Source organism: Castanea sativa, chromosome 8 (assembly GCF_040712315.1).
Source record: "Castanea sativa cultivar Marrone di Chiusa Pesio chromosome 8, ASM4071231v1".
Lineage (NCBI taxonomy): Eukaryota > Viridiplantae > Streptophyta > Magnoliopsida > Fagales > Fagaceae > Castanea > Castanea sativa.
In genome coordinates this window covers 48544855-48555519 of record NC_134020.1, presented here as the reverse complement: position 1 = coordinate 48555519, position 10665 = coordinate 48544855, and the positions used below count along the sequence as shown (strand labels likewise).

The 10665-nt window shown below is 33.6% G+C and overlaps 1 protein-coding gene across 1 annotated transcript; it reads left to right on the top strand.

Moving 5' to 3' along the window:
* Positions 1-4647: 4647 nt before the first annotated feature.
* Positions 4648-8764, top strand: LOC142605495 (mitochondrial dicarboxylate/tricarboxylate transporter DTC). Its single transcript, XM_075776893.1, has 6 exons — positions 4648-4952; positions 5183-5266; positions 5771-5832; positions 6202-6563; positions 8014-8228; positions 8422-8764. Exons 1-6 carry the CDS (start codon positions 4833-4835, stop codon positions 8476-8478), a joined length of 900 nt encoding a protein of 299 aa, XP_075633008.1. The 5' UTR covers positions 4648-4832; the 3' UTR covers positions 8479-8764.
* Positions 8765-10665: the final 1901 nt, after the last annotated feature.

Sequence of the window (10665 nt, the reverse complement as noted above, 5' to 3'; positions counted from 1 at the left end):
CATGTTCCATAACGTCTAAGTTAAGATTTTTTAACCGTCAAAGTTAAGATGTCCAAACTTATGAACCTTTTTGTTATGATTTGAAATGATGTGCTAGATAAATTGTTATATGAATTAGAAGTGTTTAAATTTAGGTTTAGGGATAGGTCTTTCTCTAAATAAGATAGCATAGTAAATTAGTATTTTTCCAAAAAATAATTGATTCCTATATTTTAGAATTTGTTGATAAAGTTATCTCATTTTAATCAATTTCTATACTTTGAATGCATTAATGAGAGGCAAGCAGAAAATTAACCAAAAAAAAAATGTCATCTTGAACTAACTATCTTTCATATTCAGTAATTTATCACGGTTCACAACACTATTGTTATATTTCTTACTTTGGAAATGGTTTGTTCATATTCTTAATGTGATATAGTTAACTTAAAAACTAACATCTTGCTTCCTAAAAAAAAAGAAAAAGACTAACATCTTGCCTTGACACTCTTACACTGAAAAAAATTAGATCAGTTTGAGTATTTTGGATACATTTTTCTTAAAAATACTAGAAGCCTATCAACACAATCCTAGATTTTTATTTTTATTTTTACAAGGAAAACCTCAAAACAAAGTCTCTCAAAAATTAATCCTTATTTGGTTGGTTAACAACATCATTATCTCCTTAGCAGAAAAACACTACATGAAATGATATCAATTAGAGAAAAAAAAAACACAAACACAAACACAAACCGAACGATCCATAATACTGCATCACAACTGGGGGTTGGAAGGTAGCAGCAAACTTTCAAAGTTGGCTGTTAACAGCCCACTGCCCTAACTCCTGATACATGTGCTGCATTGTCTGCATCAAAGTTGGTCCCAGTGGAAAGGGTGGTTATAAGACCATAAATTATTCCACAATTTGTTTATGCTACAATTTGTTTATCACTTACACATGTATATGGATCTACTTACCTTTTTTTTTTCACCACTCATACTTTACCAAATCACAGTTGTGATAAAAATGTTGTGTAATAGTTTGTGATACTAGATTTTTTCCTATAAATATTACAAAAGAGGGAAAGATTTTTGACATCTGATTATAAATGCCCAATATAATGGATGAAACCTGGCTACTATGTTTGATGCCAGAATCTTCTCAATGAAAAAAAGAAGGTTTGATACCAGGAGAAAAAAAGGGCATCGGACCATTGATTTTCCTGTTCCTCACAGAATCTTCAAGTTGTTGCCTCAATGGTTGGTTTCTTATGGCCTCACATACATTAATTTGCAGACAACCCAAGTCAGCATTTCAAAGTCAAACCCACCCCCTCGATTCTAAGGAAGAATACATCCTGATACGGATGTATATTTTCTCACACTCACAACTGATGGGACCCACCAGCTGTGGAACCCACACAGCTATGAGTGGGAGGAAGTATACACTCGTAACAAGGTATACTTCCTCAAATTCTAATAACCATTACAGCCAATCATTTATTTATTAATCTAGGAGTAGAGCTTCCTCACATAATACGAGGCTTTATTTTAGGTACAATATTGATACACTAAGTTTTCCAAGTAAATTTAAACAAATAGTTACATTAGATTTGATGTAGTTTTTTTTATAAAAGATAATACTATTTGTATTTTATTGTTCATTCTAACCTTGTATTTGAATTTATTGTATCAATATCTAAAATAATGTACCTAAATTTTACTCTTCAATTACGAACTAAAATTCCCTCATTTCAAACAATATATTTTGCTTATTAAATTCATGATATAATAACACATTATTCACGTGAAAAGAAGAACAATATTAAGTACTTTTTAAATTGAAAACTTTTGAAAAAATTAGTGGCTTTCCGGCAATTAAAAGCTGTTCTATACCCAAAAGTAACATTGGTGGAAAGCTAACAGACAAAAGGGATTTAGTTTCTCTAATATATTTTGTAGTGTTGATCTAATATCTTATTTTTTTCATAATTAATTATTATAATATAAGCTAAATTAGCGACACTTTCAAGAGGGATATTGTCGTTATTTCAACAAAGTTGGAACAACAATTTTGTAAAACCAGGCATCGGTCCAAAATCGCTAGCACAGGATGGATAGGTTGGAAATTGAGGCCCTCATGAAGTGGCCAACTGGACCAACCTTGGTATCTCAAATTTTGGATTTACCAAATTACCTCTTGACATTGCTATATTTACTTTCAAGCCATTGGCTAGCAAATCAATCACACTTTCAAAACTCATGCCGGAATTAAAAAAAAAAACTCCACAACCTCATGCCTAATAGTTAAGTCCAATGTCTGCAAATTGAAGTAATCTTTGGCCCTTCTTGTTTTCTTAAATTACATTAAAATGTCACTGTAGTGTAGTCTACCACAAGCAAAGCATAGGTGTTTACTTGCACATCAGTCTTTGCTCAACAGAAGGTCAATGGGGTTGCTTTGAAGTCAAAAAAAGAACAACCAAATCTTGTTAATTGACTGTTTAATCCCTTTTGGTGGTGGGGGGGGGGGGGGGGGTTTAACTGGTTCTTAATCATATAAATATGCAGTGAAATGAAAGAAGTGAAACAACAATTGTAGGTGAAAATTCTTTCTGTAATTTCCTGGCAGTGGCGGAGCCAAAATTTAAGTTCAGGGGGGGCAAAATTAAAAGACAGTATTAAAAATGCAATTAATTTGAAAATTTTAATTAGTATTAGTAACAAAATAAAACCATTTTACTTAGTGAGAAGGGTATAAAGGTAAATGGGTCAAAATAAAAATCAAAGAGATATGTTATCAATAGTGTCAATGAGTGTTTTGTTGCCTTTTATTTTATACTGATACTTTGTAGTTGTTAGTGTGGACATGGAGTGTTGTTTTTTTTTTATTTTATATTTCAGGTGGGACAAAGAAGCAAACTTTTGGCATGATACAGGTAGAGTGAAGAAACTTTTAGAGGAGTCAGGGGGTCAATTGCCCCTCCTCGACCCCCCTGACTTCGCCCATGTTTCCTGGTATGTCGGGTGGAGGATTACATATATATGAGAAATAGTCAGGTATTCGAATAGTTTTGAACACCTTCATTAACAAAAAAGAAAAGAAAAGAAAAGAAAATTAATGGTGAGTTTCCGTTAGTTCAAATGATAAATTTTATTATTGATGTTAAAATAAAAAATTCGAGTTTCAATCTTGCTTGCACAAAAAAAAAAAAAAAAAAATCGATTGTTGTCTTTATCTAATTATATAAAAGAATAATCATTATAGAGTTGATGTTGCAAGTTTTAAATCTTATCATAATTATCAATATATATACACAAAAAGAATAGTAGACTCACATTATTTTTGGGTTTGAGAAATTAATTAGTCATTGAACTTGGTAAAAATTTCTTAATTATGATTTGATTTTTTTAAAGATAAATAATGGTGGAGGGACAGGTAAATAAAGAATATTACATTTTTCTTTAAAAAAAAAAGTGACACATGGCACAAATTTTGGTTATTGTAGTTTTGGTTCCTGCTTTTATATGTCATTAAAAAATAGAATGGAGGAAATTTAAATTTTTAAGATTAATATAATTAAGAATATGGTTATTGTAGCTTTCATTCCTACTTTTATATGCCATTAAAAAAATAAAATAGAGGAAATTTAAATAGTTAAGATTAGTATAATTAAGAATATAAATATACTGCTTGAACAAATTGACGAAAATTCAACTATTTCAACTAACTTGAAGGGTTTTTATATTCTTGATTGTGTGGGTTACCGAAATTGCATATGCCTTTTGTTGTTTTTTGTTTTATTTAAATGGAAAAGCAATTAAATTTGAGCAATAATTTCATATTTTAAATGAATGATTTATGGTATAAAATTAAAGAAAAATAACTATATAAATTCATTATCATAAATATTTAATACAATAGCTATAGATAATAAATACATTTGCCTCGTAATTAATTAAAACTTTGATGTAAAAGTAATTATTTAATACTTTAAGTGTATAGTGACGTGGTATTCCCTTATCTCATATAACAATAAATCAAACTAATTAAATTTATAATAACATGCATTATTTGCGCGAGAAATTAGAGTACCACATCACTACATACCAAAAGTAGAGAATAATTTTCAAATATAATTACGGAGTCTTACTAACCGGGAGCACTGCAATTTAGTTCACAAACCTTTTCAATTGTTACATTTTGACTCCATCCTGTTTGAATTTAAATAAAATCGTTACAAATATTTTGGATGAAACTAATGATTTTATTTTAGCCCAACTTTTATGAAATCAAATGCAATAATTGAAAGTTTGTGAAACACATCACAACAAAGTCAAATCACATTAGTGTGTTTGAGAAGTGATAAAAACTGAAACTTATTAGAATTTTTAATTTATTTTTACTATTATATATAGTTATCGCCCCTCTTTTATTTATTTATTATTTGGTAACAAACTAACAGTAACAAAGTCAGCTGTAGTACTCTGTACTCGCAACAAGTCACAAGTTATAACTTTTATAACCATGAGTTCACCAAAACTTTTTTAACCAAGAAGTCAATCTAAAGTGGTGCAGTGGTGGTAAGATTGTAATTCATCAGAAATCAAGGGTCAAACAATTAACATACATTACTCACTCAAAAAAATACAACTAACAAAAATTAACGTGCACTAATTTTCTTTCACACTTGGGGGAGAGAAAGAAACAGAGTGAGAGAGAGAGAGAGGGTTTCCTTTCTTTCTATATAGCAATATATTGCCTCCTCTCTCTCCCATACTCTCTGAAAAAACCACCTCTCTTCTCTCTCTCTCCCTTTTGAGCTCCCAAACCATTCATTCTTTCAAATCCAAGAATGGGTGATGAGAAGAAAGCCAAGCCCATTGGTGTGTGGCCAACAGTGAAGCCTTTTGTTAATGGTGGAACTTCTGGTATGCTCGCCACCTGTGTCATCCAACCCATCGATATGATCAAGGTGAGTCCTTTTCATGTTTAGATCAATACCCATGTTTCTGTTTCTCTGTTTTCATTGACACCGTTTAAAAAAAATTTGATCTTTTTGTGCTGCATATTTGTTTTCTCTGACGGGTTTTAGATCTGTGATTTAAAGGGATTTTTTTTGATTTGCTAATTTGTGTAGTATGGTTTAATGGGTACTAATTTATGTTGGGTTTATTATTGTTTCTCGTTTTTGGATTGGTATAGGTGAGGATTCAATTGGGTCAGGGATCAGCAGGCTCGGTAGCGAGGAACATGCTTAAGGAGGAGGGCTTTGGTGCCTTTTACAAGGTTTGGTTCCACAAAATAATGAAAAGTTTGGATTTTTATACAGTATGATTTGTTTATCTCAGCTATAAAGACATGTATGTGTTTTCAAGTATCGAACTTGGTTTTTGTTATTCGAGATCTGTATTAAAAAATGGATCTTTACAATGATTTAGTTGAGGATTTAAGTTTATCATATAGTGTGTACATTAGGGTGATATCCTCATTATTTTCAAATGAGCTATAAGGTTTGGATTGTGTTAAGTATTTGCCCGTTGTTTAGTTTGGTGTATGAATTTATGTAGAGGGTGCTTGTTTAAATGTCAGAATAAGAGGCTAATGAAGGGTTACATGCTTAATGGTGTAATTTAATTTGGCCGTAATTATTGTGATTTGTTTGATTCAAATTGTACCTATATGTTGTGTCATGATATTTGGTCCCTCCCACCCCCGTCTGACAACACACACATTGCACACACAAAAGCACATTAGTTGGTCTAATTAGTCTAATTGCATTATTTTGAGCAGGGGCTATCTGCTGGACTACTCAGACAAGCAACATATACCACAGCACGACTTGGATCATTCAAGTAAGTTTTTGGCAGCACTGTCTATTTAACTTAGAAAACATCTTACCAACTTAAGTATTACCTAATTCTTGTTAAAAGATAAAAAATTCTTGGGGTACTTGGTTTTTTTGAACATTTGGTTTTGTGAATCTAGATCTTTTCAAGTGGGTTTAACTTTTGAAATTACACCTAAATTATTTATTCTGGGTGTGAGCTCTAGTTCAAATGACACCTCCTCCCTTTGCAAGAGCAAGGTAGAGGGTGAGGTCATGGGCTCAGGCCCTAGACTCCTAGTGGGTGGATGTAATACTTAAAAATAAAACAAAAAACTTTGTATTATATACTATTACCATTTTCATGTTTCCGAATGGTTGCCTTTGTTTTCCTTAGGATTTTGACGAACAAAGCAATTGAAGCCAATGATGGAAAGCCGCTACCTCTTTATCAGAAAGCTTTGTGTGGGCTTACTGCTGGTGCTATTGGAGCATCTGTTGGTAGTCCAGCAGATCTAGCACTTATCCGTATGCAGGCTGATGCCACTTTGCCAGAAGCCCAGAAACGGCATTACAAAAATGCCTTCCATGCACTCTCTCGTATTGTTAAAGATGAGGGAGTTTTGGCACTCTGGAAAGGTGCTGGACCTACTGTAGTGAGAGCAATGGCACTGAACATGGGAATGCTTGCCTCTTATGATCAAAGTGTTGAGCTTTTCAAGGATAATCTTGGTTTTGGTGAAGGTGCTACAGTGATAGGTAAGATTCTTTGCAAGAAGTATAGATATTGGTTCATGTTAAAAAGTTTAGTATTACTATGTTGCATGAGTTTGGCAGCAGAATACTTTGTAGTTGAAATTTAGTCTATAATAGTATTATGGACTCTGCTTATTTTAACAAATCCTTTTCTTCAGGAGGTAAATATACGACATTGTAAAAGATTTGGGGTTCAAATGTTAGCAGGATTTTTGTTTAACCTTAGGAAAGATTTTTGAAGCAGATTTATTCTTTGCATTAATTTAGCATTCATCTTTGATAGAGAGCTCTTGTATATGAAGGCTTGGGTTTGAACATATATTTTATGTTTTTGATTGAGTTAAAATGTAACCATGGGAGTTGATGTTGGATATATGTTTGTATTCTCTCTCTAATGGCCTGTGTTTTGTGTGTGCGCGTGAGTGGTTGGGGGGGGGGCTGTCTTATGTTGCGTTGCATTTGCTTGTTAAATGGCTTTCCATTTTCCTTTTGGCTAATAAAGATGATTATTATCATGCAGAAAAGAAAAGTTTTTTCCATTTCACCCTCTCTTCCAAGTAGGAATGGATCTTGGAGATCTTTTAGAGGACAGGCGTGGGGGCACTAATGGAATAAGCTTGTTTTGTTGCTATTTAATTTGTTAAAGCTGGGGAAAGGGCAGGGGTGGGGGGTAGGTGCAGGGTTGTAGTGGTGAGAACTTAGATCTAGTGTTGGAGAAGGGTTTAAGAAGAAATTCCAACAACAAACATTTAAAGCAAAGAAAAAGATAATAGGATTGAAGTAGGAACAATCACATATCAATTTCTAAGCTCAAAGAGCTCAAGAAATATTCAAATAGTAACCCTAGAATCCTAGCCCTTCATTTTACATAAAACAATTAAATCCTAACCATCCAACTTCATTAAAGGTCACATGCTAGTCACATGACTTTTTAGAATACTAAAGACATAATAATAAAGAAAATATTTATTTAACTGGTAGTATTGACATTCATTTTCTGGGACTGTCACACATAGTAGGCAAAGGTAGGCAACACTTGTGAAGGTGCCTTTAGTGAGGAGCTCGCCTTAAACCATGTAAATGGCACTAAGGCTAGAGCCATGCCTTTTTATTGGTCCCTCTTAATATGCAAAAACCAGAGTGAAATTCAGTTGGGTATTACGAGTATTCAGCCTATGATTTTTGAGGTTCCTAGGTGAAGATATATATGCATCCAAGGAGCCTTCTAGATGCTGTGTGTGTGTAGTAAAAAGTATGCAACGAATAAATCATTTTCACTGTCTTCTACTAAGGAGTGTGCAAATAGGAGTTTTGATTTAGTCCAATTCAAACTCTATTTCAACAAGTATTGTGCTTTCATTACTTATGAAAAAAAGGCATTGGCTTTCATTCCCAGAAAATATTTATCTTGTCTTTGTTTTGATAAACGTCTTATTTTTTTTTTCTTTCTCAGGTGCTAGTACCATTTCAGGGTTCTTTGCTGCAGCTTGCAGTTTGCCATTTGATTATGTCAAAACCCAGATTCAGAAGATGCAACCTGATGCTGAGGGGAAGCTTCCTTACTCTGGCTCTTTAGATTGTGCGCTCAAGACCCTGAAAAGTGGAGGACCTTTTAAATTTTACACTGGATTTCCAGTATATTGTGTTAGAATTGCCCCCCATGTCATGGTACTCTCTCTCTCTTTTTCTCTCTATGTGCGTGCATTTACATATTGGTGTTGAGTTTTATACTCAGATGTTTTTTTTGGGTCCTGGCATGCTACTGAACCATTCGCTGAAAATTTACTTTCCCTCAATTGCCCACTGATCTTGGATTGTTTTTCATGTATTTTCTGATTTTGGGATGTTTGTTTTTATGCAGATGACATGGATTTTCCTCAACCAGATTCAAAAGCTGGAGAAAAGTGTTGGTTTATAGTTTCTCTGCAGGGATGGGGATTTCTGTACTGGTGAAGCTTTAATAATGTTATTTTTCACTGTCTTGTAGTTTTTGCTGATTTGACAGATTCACACCCTCGAAGTAAAACCATTTATTCAGATAATTTCACTCCGGTTGAAGTAGGGATCTACAATTTTCTAAGTTGTATTAGTTATTTTTAGGGTGTGATTGAAACAGGATATTACTACCCTTTTGAACCTGGAGAGTCTCTCATGCGAATATTCTTGAGGAGAAATGTCTTAATAAAATGAATTTTTGTACTCTATGAACAGTTATTTGGGGCAAATTTTGTATTTTGCTTCCATATGTTCTTAAGAAAATTTTCTTACAACCAAGCGATGATGAATGGAATATGAATTTCTACGTTCTGTTCTACAGTTTCTTTTTGGTTTGGTGGCATGTGGATGTGGTTGAAAGCTCATTGCATAAATAAGAGCCATAAGTGCAAATGGTGATGATGGTAGATAAAACCCCAATTTTGTTTTCTGCATTTTCTTATCTATTTATTACAGCATTTACATGATTCAATGAATGAATGGCAAGAGCTGGGGGATCCTTCTGGTAGGGACTGATTATTTTTTGGTTATTGCTTGTGTTATTTATTTATTATGTTATTTTTGTCAGGACCCTTCATAGCCTTTTATGCCATGAGTTTTTAATAGAATTATCAACAAGTGCTAAATTCTTGGATCAAAATAGGATTTTGAAAATTTGTGGGCAAAAAATATTGTCCGAGAATTTGTGAATATTGAAATTGTCACGGCCATTGGTTTTTGATATTGTAGATAATATTCAATAGCTTCATCACTTCTTGTTTTTCTTTTTAACGTGTGATAGATTTTGCAAAGGACAAACAATGGGCGTTTCAATTGTAATTAGATGTTCATCATATTTATATGACAAGGGATTGGATTGGAACGGATAGGAGGCTTCCATTTAATTTTAAAAGAAAGAGTTTTAAGTCAGTATAGGCACAAAGGTTGAAATGGAAGTATAAAAGTTTTGGAACAAAAACAACTTACGGAATTACTTCAAGTTCAATATATTAAAGGAGTAGTTATTATATATATATATATATATGCTTAATGGCCACTTTGGAGGGAGTAGGGCCGGTCAGAAATTAGACAAATTTTCGCCAATTTTACTCTACCCTTCCTCCATCCAAATTAGCCATAAATAGCTGCCTCAAAATTCATCTCTTTCAGCATGTGAATGCACCTGAGTTGCAGGCCATTACTTGCATAATAATGTTATAAAATAAAACCTTTTCTGTAAAACCAATAAGCAGAAAAATGCACGTGAATGGCTTTAGAAATTGACACCTCCAATCCTCCACTCCTATAAGGTGATATCTGAGATTGCAGGTTGAAGTCTCTGAGTTAATTATTGCCTGCTTAGAAAAGAAAAAAGGAACCTACTTGGCAGAAAATGCCATTGAGGGTTATTGTTAATGATGTATGGGATTTTGGTCTGATTAAAGATGGTATGGTGCAAAGCAGGTTCAAAACCCCAGGGCAACAAAAATTGATTTCCATAGTCCATTTACCTCAGTCTCAGGCCAGCTCCAATCCTAGAGTCCTGTAAAAATCCTAGCTAAATTTTTTGGAGGAGAATGACAATAGAGTTTCTACATTGTGCCTATATGAAGGGGTTTCGGCTCCTCGAAGTACTAACGGGATAGATCTTCAGTTGGCTGGTTCAAGCTTAATACTGATGAATCTGCCTTGGGTTATCTTGGATTGGTTTGTGGTGGCAGGGTTATCAGAGAAGATGTGGGTAACTGGATCCAAGGTTTTTCTACAAATATTGGGTTGACTTCTAACTTCCTCACTCAGTTCTGGGCTCTTAGAAATGAGTTATTGCTTTGCAAAAACCTTTAGAGTTCAGCTGTTGAAATTGAATTGGATGCTAAAGCTGTTGTAGATTTTGTTTATAGTGTGAAGGACACTAATGGTCCTATCTCTTCTCTTCTTGATGATTGCAGAATATTGGTTTCCCAAATTTCCCGTTGGAGACCGTCTTAATGTTCAGGGAGGCAAATTGTTGTGCTGATGTCTTAGCAAAAATTGGAGCCTCCCAAATTACTGATTTTGTGTCCTTTAGTGCTCTCCCTTAGCTCCTTTTTTTTTTTTTTTTTTTTTTTGAGATAGCAGATTAATAATTTGG